Source organism: Buteo buteo, chromosome 10 (assembly GCF_964188355.1).
Source record: "Buteo buteo chromosome 10, bButBut1.hap1.1, whole genome shotgun sequence".
NCBI lineage: Eukaryota > Metazoa > Chordata > Aves > Accipitriformes > Accipitridae > Buteo > Buteo buteo.
In genome coordinates, this window is record NC_134180.1 from 20,085,999 (window position 1) to 20,110,219 (window position 24,221).

The following is a 24,221-nucleotide window of genomic DNA, read 5'->3' on the forward strand; positions in this document are numbered from 1 at the left end:
AAATTAGTTTAATTTATTAGCAATCAAATCAGAGTAGGGTAACAAGAAATAAAACCAAATTTTACAACACCTTCCCCCTACCCTTCCCTTCTTCCTGGGCTCAACTCCACTCCTGACTTCTCTACCTCCTCCTGGCCCCCAGCAGCACAGGGGAGAGGGAATGGGGGTTGAGGTCAATTCATCACACATTGTTTCTGCTGCTCCTTCTTCCTCAGGGGCAGGACTCCTCACACTCTTCCCCTGCTCCACTGTGGGGTCCCTCCCACAGGAGACAGTCCTTCACAAACTCCTCCAAAGTGAGTCCTTCCTGTGGGCTGCAGTTCTTCACAAACTTCCCTGGCGTGGGTCTTTTCCATGGGGTCACAAGTCCTGCAAGCAAACTTGCTCCAGCGTGGGCTCTTCTCTCTCCACAGATCTGCAGGTCCTGCCAGGAGCCTGCTCCAGCGCGGGGTTCCCACAGGGTCACAGCCTCCTTTGGGAACCCACCTGCTCCAGCGTGGGGTCCTCCGTGGGCTGCAGGTGGATATCTGCTCCACCATGGACCTCCATGGGCTGCAGGAGGACAGCCTGCCTCACCATGGTCTTCCCCACGGGCTGCAGGGGAATCTCTGCTCTGGCACCTGGAGCATCTCCTCCCCTTCCTTCTTCACTGACCTTGGTGTCCGCAGTGTTGTTTCTCTCAGGTATTCTCATTCCTCTCTCTGGCTGCAAAAATGCACAGGGTTTTTCCCCCCTTCTGTTACCTGGATCTGTTATCCCAGAGGTGCTACCCCTGTTGCTGGTTGGCTCGGCCTTGACCGGCAGCGGGTCCCTCTTGGAGCCGGCTGGTGTTGGCTCTGTCAGACATGGGGGAAGCTTCCAGCAGCTTCTCACAGAAGCCACTCCTGTAACCCCCCAGCTACCAAAACCTTGCCATGCAAACCCAGTACAACGTGACACAGTAACACATCATGAATATTTTATCAGATATGGTTTAGCTTTTTAATGTAGTTGCTTTGCTGAGTCATTTTATGCAAGTGTATAATTTAGTTAGGATTTTACATTAAATGGCTATGCAGTATATCTGATCTGTGATTCACTCTTCTAAATTAAAAGCGTTTTGATATCTTATGCAGACAAACCATAGAGACTGTGGTTTCGATTTTGATATGCTCAATCCACAACCGATGAAAAAATTACAATGTTCATACAAAACAATGAGGGTGTAATTTTAATACTTGCTATTTGACTTGTTGTAGCTTACTGCAGCCACCAGCATGATACAAGCTGTGAAGACTGGTAGCGGAGGGATCTTCACTGCTAGATTTAGCACAGCACATCTTGCAGTCATTTCTTCATTTTGCCAGTAGATGTGCCCACATTTATCCAGCTATTACAAAGATACCTGTGACAATGAACTTCTTGTCATAGGTCCAGACTGTGAGCCAATGGAGGACATAATAAAAATGTAGAAGCCTTTAATATTTGCAGAAGGAGCGAGAAAGTATGAAGATTAAGTCTTTCAGGTTAAGTTTGCCTACTTTCCTTAGTTTGTTATCTCAGGGCACCGAAAGTGCAGTTGCAACTCACTTTCTATGGATATTTCAGTTCTTTGAAAGTTCTTTCAAACCTAAGCATGGGGAAGGATTGAAAAAGATGAGGTAATAAGACAAGTTAGTGAAGTTGGCAAATTTTACACAGATGGTACAGCAGGACTCTGTTCCTGTCGATACAACTATACCAAATGAAGTGATTTCTGAGGAGTTTGGTGTACCAGTTACATGGTAGCACTCTGAGTATGAAAGCTGGCACGTTTATTTAGAGTTGTGGCATTTGAGGGAAAAATGCAACTCAAAGCAGTGTCTTGTTGGGGACCTGTTTAGGAGGAGAAATCATGAACACTCCTATTCATTGCTAGCTTCTTGATTGGCTGTGCTTCAAAAGCAGCTGAGAATATTGCTTTTCCAAGATACTTTTACCTAGTGCAGTTGCAGCTGTACCTGAATGATGGGCAAAGGATTTCATTTTCTTTCCAGAACTCACTGTGTGTTAACCTCGTGTTCACAAAAAGAAAATTAACGTTATCAAATTCGTGGATTTAGATTTTTATTTGATGTGACAGGCAATAACAACAACAAAACCCCTAAGCAATGCCTGAAGTGATGTTGTGGGTTTGCTGGTATTCAGAGCAAAATAAAGTCAGTCTGCAGATTTTCATCAGTCAAGAAAAATGCTAGCAGCTTCTTAAGCTTCCAAACCCCAGAGGCTGTCAATCCTATTACAAATTCTGTATGAAACATAAACAAGTACTAGTTCTAAAAGCAAAGTTTGGGAAGCACACTTGGAATATGCTATGGGCCATATATCATTTCCTCTCTGTGGCTGCCTATTTTTTAACATTCCTCCTGAAAGTCAAAGGGCCAGGTTCCTGATGGTGTACTGCTCCACTAATTTTCTTTTTTCAGGTCTACTTCTTCCCTCAAATAATTGTCACTGAAACAGCAACAAAACCCAACATGCAACAACTCCAAAAAAAAAAGGTAAAACATGGGCTACAATGAATCTATCAAACTTGGTTGCAAACCTTTTCCTTTTAGATCTGTTATCTGTTTTTAATTGTTAAGTCCTGCAAAATACTCAGTATCATGGATGAGACACAGAAAAGATGTACTCTGCTATGCAGAGCTTACACAAGACTCGTTTGCCTACAGAAGTTTGTTTTTCAGGTATGTGTAGTTCTATGAATAGCTCAACTAATACACTTTCCAAGGTAAGTACTTTAATACTGGTGTAAAATCACTTCAGTTGATTTATCTTGGGATTCTTCCTAAATGATGGAAGAGGAACATCTCTGTGTGTTCAAGATGGGCAGAGGATGTTTTTCTCAGCCTGGACTGTTCAAAGGCCAAATATTAAAAACCATGTTTGACTTCCATGTTTTAGCCTTGACGTGCTTATGTTAAAACTTCTGGAGCCCTGTTCTTTAGTGAGTGGTTTAGTATTGGTGACTTAATTTAAATTGTAGTAGATGACTTCTGAGACTCTGGGTCGCAGTGCCTTGAAATGTGATTTAGAAGTCATAGATACAGCAGAAAGTTGTGGCTACCTGTTCCCCGCGTCCTCCCTGCAGACCTTTGTTCAGTTCTGTGCTAGCGCTGGCTCCACATTCAGTAATATACCATTATATAGTATCAGTAGCTTTCTGTTCACTGTTCCTTTTAAGAAAATAACCTGTTAATATAATACCACCTGTTTAACAATGAGAAGGATTACGTATTTAAAATGTTCAGCTGAATAATACATACAAACATCTGACATTTGGCCTGCTGTGAGAATAGGCGACATGCTTATTTAACAATATTGAAAATGTTAAAATGGTGAGGTAGAAATTAAAATGTCATTTTAAAATATTTGTATTTAACTTATCTGTTTCAGTCCTTTTTTACATTTCCCCTTGGCATATTTGAACTGGGGGTCACGGTAGCAGTCTGACATTGTGGAAACTTTGAACGATATACTGAACATTGTTGGCATTTCAGCCTAATTAGTTGCATCCTATTTTGTGATTTGTCTTTGGTCCTTTGGGTTGCTGGCCCAGGATTTTTTTTAACCTTTTTTTTTTATGCTCATCACTGTCTCATTTTAAATGTCAACAGACCAGTACTTGTGTAATTGTTTTTTTCCCCTTACTTCTTTTCTCCCCAGTGTCAGAAAACTTGACAAACGATTTCTGCATCTCAGGCAGGCTACACGAGAAAAATATATCCCAGGACTGAGTGACAAACACAGGCTAATCTAGTCCATGCAGGTCATGAGCACAGCCACATATTTTTCTGGCCACTGGTTGCTGTTATCGTTTTGAACCAGAATGATCTTTTCTTGGGCTGGTTTAATCGCTTGTGCCAGGACTGGGCCACCCCTGAAAGGCAGATCTGCATCTTCTCTGTCAGGGTCATTTCTCGTGCAAAAACCTGAGGGACCCTCCCTCTCTCTGGGGGTCAGGTTTAACATAGTTGTCTATGACCCTGTGACAGATCCCTCTGAAAGAAAATGCTTAGACTTTGGGCTAATTCAACGGGACTTTGAGGTTTATACAGTTAAGAAGGAAAGTGTCAACCTGCTGTTTTACTTTAAACAACCCTCCCTTGACATAACAGCGTGCCCAAAGAAGTATTTAAATCTCTGGAAGAGACAAATGAGGGTGCACTGCCAGAAACTGAGGAAGAAAAGTGGTGCACCTGCACGCTTTTCTGGTCTGCTTTTATTCTGCTGTGTCATCAGGGTCTGAGTCCTTCTGCGGTGACTCCTTCTGTGGACCTTTCCTGGTCATTGCGTCCAAGGCTTGAAACAGTGGTCAGACACTAGTGCTGTAGGCAGCCTGAAAGGAGAGCCTTGTGCTTTTTTTCTCTAAAATAGCACCTGGGCTGCTGGCTTGTCTCGAACTGGCTGCGGTACAGGCAGGGTGCCCTGTCACACCTGGATGCACAGGGCTTGTCATTTGGGCATCCTTTGCCTGCTAGCTGAGGAGATGGTTAGAAGCAGCTAAGGCTGCATTTGATTGTTTAAGCTGTTTTACACTTGGAGGAAAACTATGTGGAAATGTCCCACACATCTTCCCTGCAGACTTATGCTTTTCTAATCTGCCTAAAGATTGTGAAATTACTTAGGGGTAACACCTGAAATTCTGTTAGTACCTCGTACTAGCTGCATGGAAGACATTAAGTTATTTATTTAGTGGGACAGAAAGCAGCTATCTAACCCAAGGCTGCCCTGCGCTGTGACTACTTGTACGTTGCAAACAAGCTGCGGTGCAGATCGCTGTTGGTACAGGTGGAGAAGGCTTGCAGCCCAACAGTCACATATAATTAAGATTACCATGTAAAGCCCACCCTTTTGGCTTGCTCTCACTCCTCCAGTGCCTATGTTGCTGTCGCTGTTTCTGGATATCTACTGCCACGTAAAGTTTAGCGCAGGTGCCAGATGAAACTAAGTGGGTTTAAATTGGAAACACACATTTTTGTTATTGTTAGTTGTTACAATACATGCCAATGAAAATTGTGCTTTTGGTGAAACTACAGGTGAAATCTGAAAGGTCATATGTGATACTGAGCTGAGAAAAATGTCGTGCTTTAAACAATGCCATGAAGAGCATAAAACCAGATGAAAGCCTGTGTAGTTTGATCAAAAAATATGATTTAAAGTTATGATTTGGACATGTCAGTCTTTCTGGTGTTTGACAATGTTAGATGAATTGCTGGTAAATGTAATTGCCAAATGATTTTGGGGAAAGAAAAATTGCAGCCTGATAAAAGCAGAAATTAAAAGCAACTTTTGTGAAACCAAGTCAAAATATAGCAAGTTGCTCCAATTGGTTACCATATAAAATCTCCAATAGATTTTTACCCCATAAATATGATTTGAAGCAACCTAAGCCTAGAGAAATCACCACTGAGCTGAGAACTCTGGCCTTCAGGACCCCACCTGTGCCTTGATTCATAATTTATACTCCAGCTTTTCGATGTGCAAGAGGTCTTCATACCTCATGGCATGCATTATAGATGGAGGAGTTTAGGTTAAAACATGCTTTTACTTTGAGGCATAGGGTATCACCTGCTCTCCACATCAAATTCATGTGTGCAATTTAAACAAGACCTTGCTCTGCTCCCAGTAAATACACACCAGATGTATCTTTTATAAATGGTAGGTTTTGCAGCATCTTGACACATGCCAGTAGTTTGAAGCCTGTGCATGCTTCAGTGGGGCATGAAAGCCCCATCCATTCATTCAACTGTGACGTTTTGCAATAGGCAAAATTTTAGTATTGTCAGCTGCTCGCTGTTCAACTTTATTGACTTACAATGTCTAATCTGATGCTCTTTTTTTGAATTGTTTTCAGAAGTGTCAGTTTTCTTTAGCTGAGAGGTGATTGAATAGCACAGGAAAAGGAACTTGGCCAAAATCCTCTGATCCGTCATTCCTGACGTTATGTGACATTACACGTGTAAGGTTTGTCCTGCAGTGAGACTTGCAGGAGACTCGGGGCTTGTGTTAAATAAAACATAGTACAGAAATTTTTGGCTTGGAAAAAGACTTTGCTGTCTCTTATGTGGAGACAAGCTTTCTTCTGTGGGACTTTATTGATTATGGCCATTTAAAAAAGTGGATCAGCTATGGTCTTTATTTAATACCGTAATTTAGATGATGTTTATTATTAATTAGCATCTGTTTGAACAATAATCATTAGCTAGACTTCAGACATGGACAATGACAATAAATTGTGGCTTACGTTCTCATTGACTAGAAAGCTGGATGGGCCAGATGCTTTCTTGCTTCCTCAAGGGCCAGGAGGCATGAGTTTTGGAGACCTCAGAAGGGAGAGGGTTCCCCATCTGAGAGCCCTCTGCTGAGAATGGCCTGTCCCAGCTGAAAAACTAGTGTGGCATCACAGCTGTAAGTCATATACTATCAAAATTTCAAATCACTCAGTTGTACCAAACAGGAAAGATAATAGTACCTTGTTGGAACGAGTAAGAATTCTTGAGCTTCCTCACAGCATCATGAAACAAATCCTTGGTGGTGGTGGTGTTCATCTTCCAGAGAATGCAGAAAAGCAATGTTTTCTATTTAAAACCCACAGGATCAGATCATGATCATTAGCGTTAATTGCTTGGGAGAGTGATGTCTTACAGCATCCAGTTACTAAACTAATGGCAAAGCATGAGTTTCATAGTTTTTGAGATGTTCCTTAGGTTCAGGCTTAAGAGGTGCCACTGATTTAAGCAGTGAAATAGATTTCCCCGGAAGTCCCCTTGACACACTTGGATTCTCCCACATTAACATGTGCTTTTGAAGAATAAATAAACTATTATTTAAACTTCTGAGAAACAAAAAATTGGGCAGTTATTTAAAAACAACTAATGATGCTTAATGTAGCCCCTGGAACTTTGTTCCTCATGGGGAATATGTGATGGGCTAGTAGTGGCTGATACATAGTTATCAAGGAGGAAATAAGAGTAATTCCTCAATGCGGTGTATTTGGATTCACCAAATTGTACCTGGTGATTATTTGGCAGGTGCTCGAAGTGCCCTGCTCTGGATGCAAAAGAGCTGTGCTGGCTGCAGCACAGGCTGCTGGTGGCTGAGTTTGGTCAGTTACGTGCCGACATCCGGAGAACATAAGTCCTCCCCCAAAAGGTCGTGTTCACCTACTGTCCTAGTTGTATCATTTCTGAAAAATAAGCTATTCTTGCTAAGAGAATTTGTAGCAACCTACTTACCTTCGTGACAGTTCCTTAGAGAGCTGAGGTGAGCAGAGGTGCCCCTTTCAAGAGGGTCAGAGGACAGAAGTGTGGGAATAGCAAATCTCAGCTGGGAAAGAGAGACTGTGTAGAGTATGGGAAGTGACCAGAAGAGAGGCAGAATGGGCTGGTGTCCATCATCTCAAAGAATCTTCTTACTGTTGCTAGTGGTTTCTTCTAAATGCTGCCTCTTCAATGCTCTGTGCTATTTGGGAAGTCAGCTGCTAAGATGGCCATTCAAGCAGGGTTGGGCATTGCTCAAAGAAGGCTCATGAAAGTGAAGGGATAGAGTTTCGTTTGTCTTAAATCTGTCTTACCTGGATGTGTTCTGGGGATGCAGTCATGGCAAGCTGGGCTGGAGGGGAGCTTGCAGAGCAAGTGCAAGTATCAGTATAGCTGAACTCTTCTGAGGGGACCCTTTCAGTTACAGCTAGCTGATTCCTTTGGGACAATAGGACTCTTGGTTTCTGAGGTTGTCGATCTTTATTGAAAAGTAACAGAGAAACTTTTGAAGTGAGCAGAAAGCCTTTTGTGAAAATGGGACTTACATTAAGTGAAGAAAATTCTTACTGCTGTGCCATTTTTCTGCCTGCACTCGTCCACAGTGCTGGAAAGACAGCAGTAATTTAAAAAACAGAGCATGTGATTCTCAACTTGTATAAATTAGCTCCAGTGAAGCTGTATTGATTCATGCCACCTTGGGACCTGGCACAAAACACCTCCCTTTCATGGGCAAGGATGATCAGTTGGCGTGGCTGTAGTCAGAGGGTGGTGCAGATTGCAATGTTGAGGCTGGCAGCCCTGAGCATAGCACAAAGCACATTCATCTCATTTCCAAGTATGGAAAATGTGTCTTGATCACTTGATTCCAAATGGCAAATTTGACTTCTTAAACTGCAAATATAGTTCTGGCCTGGGGATAATTTCCTTTGTAAATGCATGACAAAATAATCCCGTAAAGCAAAAAATTATAGGTTGCATTGATATAATCCTTATTTATTGGTCATTTTGATCCTGTACACAGCAAAATAGTAAAATGGATACACCATCTAAGCTATAAACATACTATGTACACACAGAGAAGGAACAGTTAATTTTACATAAAATGGAGAAGGCACATAATGCAGTGATACACTATGATCATTTTGAGCTGGCCAAATTCCAACTGCAATATTTGTATTCTGCCTAGTGTAAATATTCCTGGGACTCTGAAGGTACTCCTCACTGCTTCATAGGCTGGATGTCACCTCTTCCCAAGGGAAAAGGGAATGGACTAGGAAAGGGGAGTAAGTCACTTCATCCTTCCCCTGCTTCGGAGTATCTTCGGAAGGATTTGGTGCAGAGCAGATCATGTGCTCTAACTTAGAACTTTCTCTTTCTTGGGAGAAGGCTGTTAGACATGAAGACAGAGTTTAAATGCATAAGATTTGGGAGTATATTGTGCATTTTTTTCTTTAATGGATAGGCTGCAAGTCATCATGAGTAAATTATTTTACTTCCAGCTTTTGCATCAAATAGAGAGATAGATTAAACAAATGTAATTTTGAAATATTTTAAGTCTTCTGTGTGGAGATACCTCCATATTAATGGAGGTTATCAGTGCTTTTTGGGAAACCAGAAGACAGTCTCAATATCTTTTTCCTTATAGCAGCACGAATGCTTTCCACGCCTCAGATATTATTGCTCCTCCCTGAATCTCTGTGCTTCTGCACGCATTTTATTATATCTCTGGGCTGAGAAGCAGTAAATAGCTTGACATCTGCTATATCAGTCTTAATCTGTGGTTTAAATTTCAGCAAAGATGGTATTAGACACTCTTTATAATGTATTCTCTTTTGTTTTAACTGTTGTTCCCTGGTTGAGATGTGACCCGGAAGGGTCAGTCTTCCTAACCATGCATTTCATGGTAACTATAGCATGTTAATATCGCAACAGCTTTGGGAGTTTTTGTGCTTCTCCAGGCTGCCATTGAGCCTTTCCAACTGCAGCATCTGCCTCCCTGTCTTCTTTGGCTGTTGCTTTGTTAATTCAGCTTTTCAGAAAGTGTATTTAGAACTGACACTTGTGCCTTTGGGGCCTTTTCTTGTTTGTTTCTTATAAGATAGTAAATAGAGTTTTGAATATTTCGCATTTTAATCTCTATTTGCAATAAAACATGCTCCCTCTAAGTTATCTTACACAGATCTGCTTCAGTCGGTAATTCTCATTCCTGACTCACCATCACCCTCCCTCCTTTTCCTATGGCCTCACTACCATGAAAGCCCAACTTCACCCTTGCTGCAATCCCGCTTTTGCCTCCACCTTCCCCAAGTGCCACCCACTTCCATTTCCTTTTCTTCTCTCACTTTTGCGTGAGCTTTTACTACTCTTATTTTTATTGCTTCCTCTCCACTGAGACCGATAGCAATCACAACTTACTCTGATCTTAAAGATTTTTTCCCCTGCCTTCTCTCTCCCTGACTTACCTTCTACAAGCCACACTTATATTTCACTCTGAGATTTTACCTTTGTTGTGCTTTTATGGGTGTCTTTTTAATTCTTCAGGAGCATATTCCTCCAGAGCTCTCTTTGGTCTGTACAAAAACTCTTCAGGCTTTCATATTCTCTGCATCTTCCTTCCTATGTGCATGTTCCTGGGTATCTTGCTCAGCCCTATAGATTCTCTGTGTGGCAACACTTTCTTGAATGTTTTATTACCTCTGCACAGATTTTTTTCTACTGTCTCCAAAATTTCATCCAGAAATTCAAACCACTGAGAAGAGCAGACTTACTTTCCAGCCACTTCCTTGTTCTTGCTCTGTCTTTCACCATGAACAATAATGCTTTCCTTCAAGTGAGTTCTCCGGGCAAACTGCCTCCATCTTCAGCTGCTTTCTCTCTTCTGTCCTTTTTCTTTGAATCATATAATAGTTTAGTCTGGAAGGGACCTGCTGATGTCATCTAGTCCAACATCCTGCTCGAAGAAGGGCGAACTTCAAAGGTCTTTGTTATAACCATTCCACTGCTCTTTCTGAAATGACTTACTTTTTCGTTTTCTTTCTCCATCTCTGCTATTCACTTAGATCTCTATCAATTTTATTTCTCCATTTAGCTCATTGACCAGAAATCCAAGAACATAAAGCAGGTGTGTGGAAGCATTTTCTTTGCATCCACTTTACCAGTTCAATGCTGCTTCTGCTACTTGTGCCCCAAGTCGTGCTTCTGGATTCCCCCTGGTTTTCAGAGCTCTCTCTCCCCCAGCCTTTCCCAGCCTGCAGCCTTACAGCTCTTCTTTTCCACTTAGTTATTACTTGCCCTCTCGTTATCGCAGGTTCCTTTGTCTTTGCCTTGCTTTGCCACTTGGCAGAGATGGCCTTGCCTTTGGGTCTCTCTCAGCTTTTTGGGCTGAGGCTAAAGCAGTGTCTGTAAGAATCTGCACAAATCACTCCTGCTTCACTTGTGGTCTTTGATCTTCACACGCTGTTTGCTGAGTGTTTGTTACCTCAAACTGTACACTCTTTGAGTCAATTTCTTATTTTTTCCAATATTTATGTATCTTTCTAGAAATGATCACACCTAACAAACTTTATGGTATTCCTTATTATGCCTTAGCAGTGTCTCGAAGGGCAAATGCTGGGCTAAACCAAGTGTTTCAGTTAAAAGCTATTACATCTGTAATTACATAATGCCATGATTCAAAAAGATCTACCGTGAATCTCTGCTATCTCTTATCTCCCATCATATTTTTGGCATTATTTTTCCATTCTTTCCTTAGTTGCCATTTGAACTCTCTGGATTTAGACTGCAGCTGTACAACAACAATTGCCTTCAAAATAATAAGCTTCAGTACTAAAGCTGTAAATTGGGCTAGAATAAAATCTGTCGTGCATTTTTGCTGTGACTACATTCTGCTCTTTTAACTCAGCTTGAGTCCTACCATCCACTCACATTTTCTGTAGTGCCTTGTTTTGAAAGATATCGGTGAGGACTGCAAAAAAAATCGCGAATGTGCTTACTATCATAGTTACTGTAATCATCTAAAACAAAAATAAATGTGAGTGACATTGATCTTTAGTAATCCCTTAAGGGGTTCATTCAAAATGAATTATGAATTGATCATTAATTAAAAAGATGGATACTTAATGTGTGTACTCTATTATGCAACTCCTACAATAACTATCTGTGGTTTGATGCGTATATCTGAGATGTTTCCCAAATGCGGGAACGTATAAGCTGAACTGCAGGAAGAAAGAACTGCCATCATGGACTTTCTACTCCGTTGCCTCTTTATGGTGGATTCAGTTTGTGTGGGAGCAATGTTTATGCTTTAATTTCTTGACTATATATGAAAATTAACTGGATGAGTTACTGCTAAGATTTGCCTCTACGTTTCCAAAAAACCCTTTGACCTGGGTGTATTTTTGGCACATCCTTTCCTACTACAAGAATGATCATTACATATCTTGAAGATTTTCAAATGTCTATTTCATTACAAGATTTCTTCCAAACTTCTCCTGTTACTCCATTACATTTCATGTGTTTGTTCCTTTTTCAACAAACAGTTGCAATCCTTTTGCTGCTGAGGTTTATGAGATAGTTAAATGGGATTATTCCTGCTTTAAAAGAGGAAAATTGGGGCATAAAAATTTATTTGCCTGTGATCATATGAGAAGTCTGAGCTCCAGGAGAAGCACCAAGTCTGTCATAATTAATTGCAAGCCAGTGCTTTACCTGTAGGCCACTTCTGCCTCTTTCCTGGTGTTTTCCATGAGTTTTGGGAAACATTTTGAGCATGCTTTTTGGCAGCCAATGTATGTTTGCAATGTGAGAAGCAATGGTTTTCTAAAATGGACCATCGGGTAATATTGTAATAAGAAAATGGCAGTGGTGTGTATGCACAGAAATTGTTTAGGATGTTGAGACTCCATGTCTCCTAAGAGCTCAGATTGTGCCCACTGGATATTTTAGGACACAGTCTTTTATACTCAGAGAAATATGTGCTTTTGTGGAAGCTGAAATTCTTTTCAGTAGAAGGGGGGGGCAGCAGGTAAAATCTTCTCAGAGAGAACTGAAGGAAAGAAAACCAATTAAATTTGAAGCATTTATTTTGGAGAGTTTTTGCACAGCTTCCTTTTAATCCCTGATAAACAGATGAAAGTAGATATGCTAAGACACAGCTCTAGTACTAAACCCTTTGATAACAGAATTACAATGTCTTTATTATACAGGCTTATTTGATTTGTCTGCATCACCTTCTGCAGCAGTGATTGCTAGGCAGTAAAAGGAAAGCATAGATGAGAAACTTATTCGTGTTGCATCCGAGGCAGGCACTTACATATATCCCAGAAGCCATTACTGTCTGTAATGCCTACTGCTGATTATCAAGGCTGGAGTTTCCAGTGCAAATAAAAATTGTCTTTGGACCCACTGGTCCAAAACAATGATAAATAGCATTGGTTCACTTAAATCCTAAGAGAATTTCAATGTTATTGAACTTAAAAGGGAAATATTGAAAGCCCAAAGTCATTGTAATCTTTATAATGAGTATTCCTGGTATCAGAATGAAAATTAATATATCTAACATATGTACACTGTCTCCTTTCAGCCATCTTCCAGGATGGAGGAGTGCTTTCTTCTAAATCAGTCTTTCCATTGGTGGTGGCTGCACCATGTTCCACATCTCTACCCGGGATCCCTCCTTCTCCTGCCGGCTGGGGCTGTAGGTCCCTTGAGTCGCCCGTTTATTGGCAGCAATGACTGAAACCACAACTGCCAAGAAGAGGATCAATAACAAGGCCAGCGTTACTGAGCCAATGGAGGTGAATATGTTCGAGATCAAGTCAGTTGTCAACTGGAAGGATTGAAATAATCGCAATATAATTTATGTCAAGAGAATACTGAGATACACTTGAGCTATCATGGAAGGCAAATAAAAACCATTCTATGGATAGGGCTTTGCATAGACGAGCTACTGCTGAAGCACTGTTTATTGGCAGAAAAGTACATTAGCCCCTCCAGATTTTGTTCTTTGGACTCTTCAGAAAATTACATACATGGTGCTGGACATTTAATATACAAGGCAGAGCTGGATGAATTTTACGAAATGACCCATTTCATTTGACAGGTTCCTTTCTGCTTGAAAATAACCTGTGAGTTAATATGTCTGTAGACTGTAGTAGCAATTCAGCAATTATTTGTTTAATCACTTTAATAATAATTCATTATCCCTAGTTTGGTTGTGAACACGTTATTGCTAGCCTTTGCTACTGCAAGTTAAACATGAGCTATTTTGACTGGATATATATTCAGTCACGTTTCTGTTTCTTTTGCTGGAGCAGTCAAGCTTATGTGAATACTTGTAGTTACATATAGAAAATTTGCTTACTGTAAATATTTTTGTAAAATGCACTATTTCTGTGGGCATTCCTGCCAGTAAACTTTTCTACCAGTGTGTTTGCATTAAATAAGTGGGTAGAGGCTGCACAAGAGTGCAACTGAAATCTATTCAGTGAGAAATTAATCAGTATATTGTCACAAATATGTTTTAAAATATTCATCCAGCTCTTCTTCTACATACAGGCTTTGTAGCTTCATCGGCACAAACACAAGTAGTACGGTATAGGATGAATGTAAGGATGCTCTGATCTTTTTTTTTCTGTTTTCTTGTGGCAGTGGGAAATGTGATAATGTCAGAAGGCACAGTGCGCATAAACAAATCTGCCAGCTGAAAAGCTTTAGACCAGAGAAATTTTATAGTTGGTAGATGAACATTCTATATACATCTACATATGTGCTTTTATGTGTAAGAAATTCTTATGGTGAGGTAAGCCAATGAAGTGATGTGGTTAGTATGGAAAAGTGGTCACTATGGACAGAGTGACCCTAGTAGGAATTGAACTTCTGGGCAGATTCTGCCATCCATCATCTTTTGATTTGTATTACGAGCGACAGCTGAACTGCCATAGATGTATATGTGCTTGAGGCTGAACTTCCAAATCCCAAAATACTTAGAAACAGAAAACAGCAGGTCAAAGCCCATTTCCCGGTTAGATACTGCATGTTACAGGATATTTTAGACCTGCTTACTCGTCATTTCTAAGGAAGTGCAATTACAGTCCTGAGAACGATGAGGATTTTGCATTCAGCAATGGATGTACTGTAAGTGGGTGGTGTTGCTGTGCGTACATTGCTTGGACTTATGCCTTTGCAGAAGAACAACAATGCCAGAGGGAGAACGTTAAAAGAGTCCTTCCTCTTTTTTTCTTTCTCCACTTCCACGCTGATATAAAAGGTCCTACTATAATAATAAAAGCAAGTTTGGCTCAGGGATTCTCTCTAGGGGATGCATGACCAGCTAGGACATTTTCCTCTGCCCTTGATGGCTAAATATACAGTTCCTATGATTTTAAAACCCTTTTTTCCAATAGAAATAATCTAGTGCAGGTAACAGACCACATGACTCCAACCCTAAAACAAGGTGGCATGAAATGTGCTGGTCCATTAAATTGTATTGAATTGGGAAGGTCATTTCATCTTTAGATGGTGTTACAGATCTATTGGAGATCTTAGCTTTTCTCTGTACTGTGTTAGACTACATGACCCTTGTTTCTCTGTTCTCAGAGAGGCTGCAAATTTTTAATGGAATTTTTATTCTTGGAAGCTGTCTTTTATTTTCATTGTCTTCCCTGGGAAACTGAGGACCAAGATAGTCTAAGTTAACTCTGATCCTAGGGTTGAACAGGACATTTGTGAAAGAAATTTACTGCCATAGGCAAATGGATGTTATTGCCTGTGAATATGTGAAATTTCTGAACTTATTCTCCAATTTTCCAGTCCATACTCTTTACATTCCTGTTTTAAGTATGTCTACATCTATGCAGACATTTTCATTTATGAAATCCTTCACATTAAGAAATAAAATTAAAGAAAAATTTTATGCAAAGGAACTGGGGAGAAGAGAACCCTGTAATTTGTTAAAATGCAGTCACATATCTAAACCTCATTCTCAAGTTAAAATCTTCATAACAGGGCTTTTTTTTGTTGTTCTGCAATAGTTACTTCTTACAGAAACCTTACCCATAGCACACCATAGCAATCCACTACACATTTTCTTCCGATTCTTGTTTCTTTTTAATAACTATTATTCATTCATTGGATTTGGTTTGGTCAACCAGTGACTTGAACAAACTACTGAAAATTGCCCATATCTGTGTTGGACAAAACTCTTCCTCTTGAGCCATTATGTAAAAAATGTTACCCCACTGATTAAAATCTAGAGAGCTGGGTTTTTTACAATGATCAGATACATAAGCTAACTTTATTTCTGTGTTTATGTTGCTTCTAATTTCTAAATATGAAGAAAAATGGCCTTTATGTCATCTTTTTGGGTGGATTCTATTGTTCAAAAAAAAAAAAAATCTACTGTTCAAGTGCTGTCCCCTTGTTTATCAGCCCACAGATCACTGCCTAAGTTTACAGTATAGGTAGCCCCCTTAGCAGTAGCACTGAACTGATAACAAGAGTTGCCAGAAGGCTCTGCAGTCTGGTCCCATCAAAATCAGCTGCTTCTTTAGTAATTAATGGCTGAACAGTTAAATTAATTTGGAAAATCAACTGGCTGATCTGGAAAAAAAAAAAAATCCAACTGAAAAGTTCTGTCCCCTGTCGTCTCTGAATCTGTTAATACCAGTATTTGGTGATGATGATAGACTGAAATAATTGTAACTGATGTTCCTGAAAAGAAAAAGGACTGAGCAGCATTTTTAGAAACATAGTGCTGCTGAGGCAGCAGAAAAAGAGGTTTTCTGTTACTGACCCTACTGTGTATTTTGCATAATGGTAGGGAGTGGGCTTTAAAAAAGCAGTTTGAACGTAAAGGTCCCATATCACTGCTTCAGGCTCTTCTGGTAAGTCCTTGCCTGTTGCTTCCACCATAGATGGATCTAGGCTATGAACCTCTCCAATGTTTCAAAGAGCAGAGCCCCTCTGACAGCTGTGGGACTGCTCATGCATGTGGCTGCTTATCTCAGTGTTCACAGCCGTGTAGTGGATCACCCATGGCTGCGAGTCTGTGGGCATCCAAAGGTGCTGGGTGGTTAGCAATGCACAGCTGATGTCTCCTTGATTAGACCACCACGCTCCAACATCACTTTTCAGCTTCATATCACACAGGCTGCTATTCACTTCCCTGTGTTAGCTTGTTAAGATATCTGGTTGTTGAACTGACTGCTTGTGAGATGGCTGCTTGCTATGAATATATAATTTTTTGGTGCGTTTATCCCAAAGCCATGGCAGAGTCCCACGCAAGAGGTGTTCTGTGGCCTAGAGCTTCCAAAGCAGAAGGGGAAAGCTCTGGAAAGGAAAGGCCAAAGCGAGGCAAACTTCATTTTGTCTCAGCCCAATCGAAAAAAAAGCCATGGGGCAGCTGGAAATTTATGAAGAGAAACAAGTTACTGAATTTTTTTGCTAAAGACCTTTGTTGTCAAGGAAGCCTATGAGACCCCCACACAATGTGATAGCCTTTCAGAAATAATTCTTGCTGATAAATACCACATGGTGATCACAGCTATCTCTGAATGTAACTTCAGCGCTGCTTATGAATAACTAAATATGTGTAGGGTAACTGAAGGAAGGTTAATTTACTGACTGGGCAACACCTTTGAGATTCTCATTACACTTTGAGCAGGAGGTTGGACTGGGAGACCTCCTGAGGCCTCTTCCAACCTGCATTATCTTATGAGCCTGTTTGAAATGTAGTCAGTGACAGAAGAGTTGTGAGAGTTCCCCTGCCCCTAATACATAGTAGCTGTCAGTAAAAGCTGTATCCTTAATGATAATGGATGTTGATGGCAAGATGGTGTCATGTGCCATGGTAATACCAACAAAATGAAGTCTGCTAACATTAGAAAGCCAATCTGCTTCTTGCTTAAGTAGCATGGTCTATTTATATGTCTTTGGATGTCAACTGGAGCAAGACAAATTTATTTTGATAAAATTTAAAAATAAAGGAAGAAAAAGAAAATATTCTTGCATTTAGTTTTCATGTAGAGAATAGCTTCCTCTGCAAAGACAGAAGGAAATGCAGAAAAAACTCTTTTTTTGTCTTGTTTTAAAACAAGGTCTTTTGGCTCTTCACTGGTGGTTTCATTTCAAAGCTTGTTAATTTTTTAGTTTTTTAAAATTATTAAATAAGAACAATTTAAAATGTTTAGATTAAATAAAATCATTGGATAGAGTGAGACTTCATTGTAGGGCTGGGTTTTACTTTTCATTTGGTTATTGAAATAGATTGATTGTTCCACCTTGGTTCCTTGATTTGCTTTGTAGGTGAACTGTTTGGATAAGGAGGGCCCAGTTCACAAGTCAAAGCTCAGCAGCATTTATCAATCCAGTATATGTATGCTTATCTTTAAACAAGCTGTCTTCCAAACCGTCATTTTATAAGAGGGGAACATTAGGGATTTGCTGTATATGAACGTTTCCATGTGTGCCAAATGCCAAAGGCAAATGGAATAGCACAAGGGAGCCAGCAAAATACACTAGGCCTCTTCCTTTTGTGTGTCTTACATCAGCATGATTTCGCTGATCTAATCCTGGTTTATGTCGATACAGGAGATGAGAATTATGGCCACAGACACCAAGGGCTGAGCTGGATCGGGGAGAGAGAAGAGCAAGCTGTGGTGCCAGCAGAGAAATTGCTGTAGGTGTGAGAGAAGTAGCGTGACCTTCCTTGGGACGCTGCTACCTGTGCACAAGCTTTGCACAAGCAAGCGTGGCTTGCACGAAATGTATGTGTCTTTGGGATGTGAAAGGTGTAGTGTGCTCTGAAAGCAGAAGCATGCCTCTGTTGCTGGGCATTAAAAATTAATCAGCCTTCATTTCAGCACTCTTGCATAGATTCATGGCTGATTCTGGATGCTTCGCCAGACAAGAGACGTCAACGCAAGCTTTAAAACACAGGGATTGCCAAACTCCAGAGAATTCCCTTCTCTGCCACATGTGGGCCTTTCTGGGAATTCTGCAGCTGCTTGTGTCCACAGGAGCTTTCGCCAGTGAAGTCTCCAGATCCCGAGTCCTGACAGAATTCACAAGGTTATCATTTCATTCACAGTAAGAACATCTGATCCACGCCATCCAGATTTACTGGCCCCAAATCAAAACCATTTGCTATAGTAATGAAGGATGATTGGCTTGAGTGGCCCTAATCCATCTCAGAATTACTTTGAAAGTTTTGGGGGCATATAGGGATAATACCAAGTAGCCAAAGAAAAGCCATTAACTTGATTTAAAAGCCCATAGATACACTGAGTTTATTTCATTGAGGATTTACAACCATCTCATCAGATTTTTTTTCTGTTAAAGGCTGAATTCAAGTAAGAATTCCAGTAGTTCAAGAAGAAATCCAGTCAGTCATACACAAATCTGTTATAATGAGATGTATTGATAACCCCAGCTTGTGGGACTACAGTTTATTTTCAACAGCAGTAAAGTGGCCATAAATCTATAGATTGACTTTGTTCCAATAGAAGTACCTTAAATGAATGGCACATTAAGTCCCTTTTTCCGTGATTTTTTTTTCCTTCACCTTCACAAGCAAGCATCTATTGCTTTCCCTCACATCATCTGTAAAAAGTAGCTGCTTAGCTTGTGCTAAACACCAGCCACCAGGTCTCAAGGCCTGTGTTAACCTACATGCTGGGCTGCTGAGTTGAACCAATAATCCATTTTGGACTCATTTAAAAAGAGCAGATTCATGTCGAGCTGAGCCAAACACTGCACAGGCCAATGGAAATGGCAAACTATTTTTAAGATTCTATATGCATCACCTATTTCCTTTAACTGCTTTATCCTCTCTATACTTTATCCTGGTTTCCAGCTTCATGCTGTTGTCCATGTGGGCACTCATCTGTGCTGAGTGTGCCTATACACAGTTACCATTCAGGTACTTGAATAATTTATTCCTTTCTACTTTGGTACCTGTGGCAACAATAGAGGAAGCACTTAGTGTCTGCGGGTGCACCTTAGCTGATTTTCCACTGTTTAGCACCAGTGAGGCCACCAACTCCTTTTCCTTCTGCACACCTTACAACTCTTCAGTTTATCTTGTGGGCTTCAAAAGTACATTTTCTATGGCAGTCACATTGCATAGCCATTCTTGTCTCTGCGTGTGAAGGAATTAATTCCTGAAAGGCGCGATATTTGCTGTACTTTAAACCTGGTGCCTAACACGCTTCAGGATTATCTGGTAAGAAAAGTGTTTGAATTCTCTGAAATTGAGAAGTAGAAAGCTAGAGGAAAAAAAATGGACCTAGAAAGACTGCTGCAGGGTTTCTCTCTAGTTTTGCTTCCTTAATGAATAAGAACAAGACCAGTTTGTAGAAGGACCAGATTCAGACTTGGAGCCTTGAATACCTTATGAAGATCTCCATGGCCTAAAGATGTGACTGCTCTGCCCTGCAATCAGCCAGCCCGTAGCTCCAGTTCAGGCTGGCCTGTAGTTGCCACAAATCGGCTCTGGTCACAGGTAGCTTTGCCTTCTGTATGCTAGGTAACCCCCCAAGGTAAGCATGACTGCTTTTCTCTCCACATCTTGGGAACTTCTCCCACTGACATCATGTCCACCGGGAGGAGGCTATCCTGTCATCCCTCACCCGTCTCTGTAGTCCTCTGAAAATCTATCTACACTACATATAGAGTTGTAGGTAATCTTGAATTTTCATCATTGCCGTTGCTGTTTCTGCCATCAGCCTCCAAGTTGTTTTCCTGATATCTGCAGAAACAGACAATCCTATTGTTGGAGGGCCTGAATGAGACCCCAAGTCCTGTATGTACCTCTATGGACGTTGCTGAAGACAAAATTTTGGTGACTATTTCTGATGTGTGCAGAAGACCCACAGTATAACATATATATAGGCAGCTCACCTTGAAGAAGAATGCTTGTCAGTAATCTTTTTTTTATTTCTCTATTTTCTGGTGGATATTATTGTCTGAATACTTTCTTAAAATGTCTCTGAAGAAATTGCATTCACTACTACCTCTAGCTAAAATAAGGTTTTTTATAATATGTAGTTTGAATAGTTTGTCTTAGTTGAAATGTGACAGTTTGAATGAATTCCTCTCTGGAAAATGTCAACTTTTAGTTGTCTGAAACTTCTTGAAATCAAAGCACAAATGTAGAGAAAATTAGTGTTAGCAGCTATAATGATAAATTGATCATCTGGCTTGACCAGTTATAGATCAGAAAAATGCAATCTTTACTGTCAAGGAAGAATTACATCTGTGGTGTCCTGTGAGAAAATGAAGAAGATGGAGATGATTGAAGTCTAGGAATTAGCTGGGCTTGCAAGGAAAGTGCCTCATTAAAAAAATTCTGACAGCCTCCCTCCTGATCCGTGAAGTCACACTGTTGTGACACTGCAGAAGTTAACAAGGAAGTTTGTTCTAATTATAGTGGAGCAAGAAATTGGAGATGGAGCTCTCTAAAGTGTTGCAACTAAATTGTAAAGCAGACTTTGGTTAAACAAGTGTTATTCACATTAGTCTTGATCTTGAGTCAGATCAGCATACACAGACCTCCCCCTCCTCACATTAGGCTTCAGGACCATTTTGGGATCTCTTGGAGACAGTGCTGTGTTTAAAGCAAAACAATTTGCCCCCTCAATGCTAGCACTTGCAGTAATGTTCAGCTCAAGTAGACCTCTATTTACAATATATTAGCCTTTTGGCTGAGTAGCTTTTCAAACTCAGAAGCTCACTTTTAGGAATTTTCTTTAAAGAACAGGCTACATACAGTAACTAGAATTTCTTTACCTAACTGTAGTATTGATGGCTGACTTATATTAACTGTTTAATGGAAGTGGTCCAGCCATGAAAGCAATGGTTTTTAGTATGTCTGGGATGGTCTGTCTTAGGCAGAAGAAATAATATTTGTGGTTTTGGCCACTATATGTCATATGACCTCAGCAATGGACCCCAAAAAGCCAGAAGTACGTAAGTAGCCCCTTAAAATCTCCATCAGATAGTTTGCTGGATCAGTATCTCACAGGACAGAGTATTAAATGCCTTTTCTCTTAGACAGCAGAGTGTTGGTTATACACAGAGAAGTGATTTGGCTGGCAGTTTGGGAGGTAAGCTCCCATTAAGCTGTGGGCTTTGAGAAGACTTCTTGATAGCGTTTCTGCAGCAACTGCCAGTGCTAATTTTGTAAGTGTGCTCCAGCTCTTTTTAAGATCATCCTGGTGGTGCAGCACAGATTAAATGTGCAGCTCCAATGTGTTGTTATGAGATGCCTTTTAAAATTCTATCGACAGCCTCTGGTGTAGGAACTTCACCATCTGCTGCAATCTGAAAGGATAGGAGGGAAAATCTATAGCTGGTGCAAATCCAGGCAAACCATGCCGAGGAGGAGTTTGTCCCATAGTTGCTAAATTGCAGACTAGACAAATGTTTTAGTAAAGGTGTCAGTCTCTGGGGTGTAACATCCCTTTCCAGTTTGGGAAATGCTTTGGGGCATCATATAAAATTATTTTTGTACATGGATAACAGTGCAGTGTATCAGGTGGTGTTTCTCCATAGGGGATAACTGCATTACAGCTTTGAGACAGCAGATTCTCTATGAATAAATCTTGGTGGTGGATAAAAAGCCTTATCAGGCAAGCATCATGCAAGAAGGAATGGATGATATTTAAAATTAAAAGATTATTGCTGAAAACAGTAACTTTCTGTCATTGCCCTGCATATAGCCGGCTTGAGTTTATGCATCCATGTAGTTGCCACAGTAGAAATGAGTCCTGAAGAGGGATTTGGAAGAACACACAGTAGTGGCCTTTTGAGGAAGTCTGGTCCTGTTGTCATGGGAGAGTGAAAGGGGTGGGAGGGGGTCAGTAGGTTAAATCCAAAAGCAGGAGAAGAATAGGAAAAGATGCTATGGTGCTGAAGATGAGGGCAGGACAGTTCCTGAAGAAAAGAGGTGAAGAGAAATTCAGTAGACACAGTGAATGATGAGAAAGAATGAATTTCAAAACTGCTTTCTTCATTGATTGCATAGGTGTTGAACAGACCAGCATATGAAGGATGATGTTATAACAGTCAAGATGGGGCTGATGGGAACGATAGTGTTTGGATAAGAGAATGGGGCAGGAAATGATAATGTAGGCTATTAACAGCTGTGTCAAGGGTGAAACGAAACCATTTCTAATGCAAACTTCTGATCTGAATTTTGCACATATTATCTCTCCCTCTCTTTTCCAATTTTTTTCTGTGTTAGGGGAAAAAAAAGATAAATTTTGCTGAGGTATTTGCAATCTGGAAGCACAAAGCCCATCTAAGTGAATATCTGCATGTTGTTTCTCCTCACTAATGTTTCCATGTGCATTGTTTTCACCAGGCATGATTCGCCTGTGTTCTGCATTATCAGTTTCAATTAACTTTAATGGAGTTGCACAACCTGAATTGTGGGCACGGAACTGGTTGCTCAAAACTCCACTTTCCAGCACATAACAGTTGAGGGTAAAGATCTCTTCCTTTATTAATGATGCTAGTGGTAGATGTTCTTTTACTTCTGTAATCAGATCTTTGAGAACAGCACTAAGTACCCATCGAAGAATAGCATCACATACAGATGCAGCCACCTTCTGTGGGCTCTGGTCCTTGACTGTGACAATGTGAAGCAGGGTCCTCTATTTCCCCCAGGTCCTGGTTCTCCGTAAGAATTGGTGCAACCTGTGCTGAAACTGTCAGTCTTGCCTCTTCCCACTTTCTGTCGGAGTAAGAAAATGCTCTGTCCAGTGGCGCATAATAGGTGGATCAGCAGTGTACAGTATAGCAGAGACAGAGTTATGATTCCTGTTCTATTTCGTAAGTGCCAGACACTTTCCATCACTATTTCTCTGCTAGTAAGCTAAGCCTACAATCTCAAAACTATTCCATGAAATTCTTCTCCCTACTTGGTGCTAAGCTCCTGCAAAACAGCCATGTGTTGCTACCTAGCATTAAAATTATGCTGCCAAGTGGTGATGAAGTAAGTAGCTATTTGACTGTTTCACACTGTCAGACAACAAGGTATCAAGTCAACAGCTAGCCTTTGTTGGGTGCAGCACTTCGATTGCAGCCATCTTGTGCTTCCAACTGTAAATACTAGTGGTATAAGATAGAACTTTATTGGCTACATAATACTTGCCTTAGCACGCTACATGACACTGTCACATTACTTAGCTAATTATATTCCTTGATAAAAAATTTGAGCATGTTTTTATCCTACTGGCTTTTTTTCTAGTAGAAAGTTGACTAGCGACAGAACACATGATTACATTTTAGCTTCAGGAAAGACTTTGAAAAGTGTAAATGGAAAAAAAAGTATCTATAAACCTCTATGTCAATAGTTACTTCTTGAAACCCTGTTTTAATCTTGATTTAGACCTTAGATTTGTTGGTGAAGTTATTTTTTCTTGTGGCTTTTTTTTTTTTTTAGTGTACTTCCATCTTGTTGATAGGAACATATGAGTGTGTCCCTACCTGTGAACCTTACCTCTGTCCTCAGGGATTCTTGGATCAAGTACTGTGTACCTAATACAGTATCTTGTCATTGTATTAATATTGCTGGCATTCAACAGGTTTGCATCTGAATGTGATCTGGATGAAGCCAACTTTAATAATTGCTTTTTGGATATCTGCTGAAGATGCAAGTGGTTTATGAAGTCTCTTTCTATGTTATAGCCAGCACAGTACATGAGAAAAGGGTCTCTACAAATGCATTAGAGATTGCTCTTGACTTTCTACTCCATGCTTTTTACCTTACTGCCACCTAAAGATAACTAACAGAAACCACAATATTAGAGAGAGAGACTTTAACATGCTAGGAAGTAATGGTGGCCTTGTCAATGCCTTTCTTTTAAGAAGATTTCCTACAGTTTCAGAAGATTTTCTTGACAATCATACTTCTTAGAGATAGGTAAAAAATCTGCTGGC

The 24,221-nt window shown here is 40.4% G+C and overlaps 1 protein-coding gene across 1 annotated transcript in view; it reads right to left on the bottom strand.

Annotated features, from left to right (window-relative positions):
* Positions 1-12,891: 12,891 nt before the first annotated feature.
* Positions 12,892-24,221, bottom strand: part of CRB1 (crumbs cell polarity complex component 1) — a 108,991-nt gene continuing 97,661 nt past the window's right edge. The window contains 1 exon segment of the mRNA XM_075037429.1: positions 12,892-13,107. Within this exon segment, the coding sequence (XP_074893530.1) occupies positions 12,892-13,107 (216 nt within the window).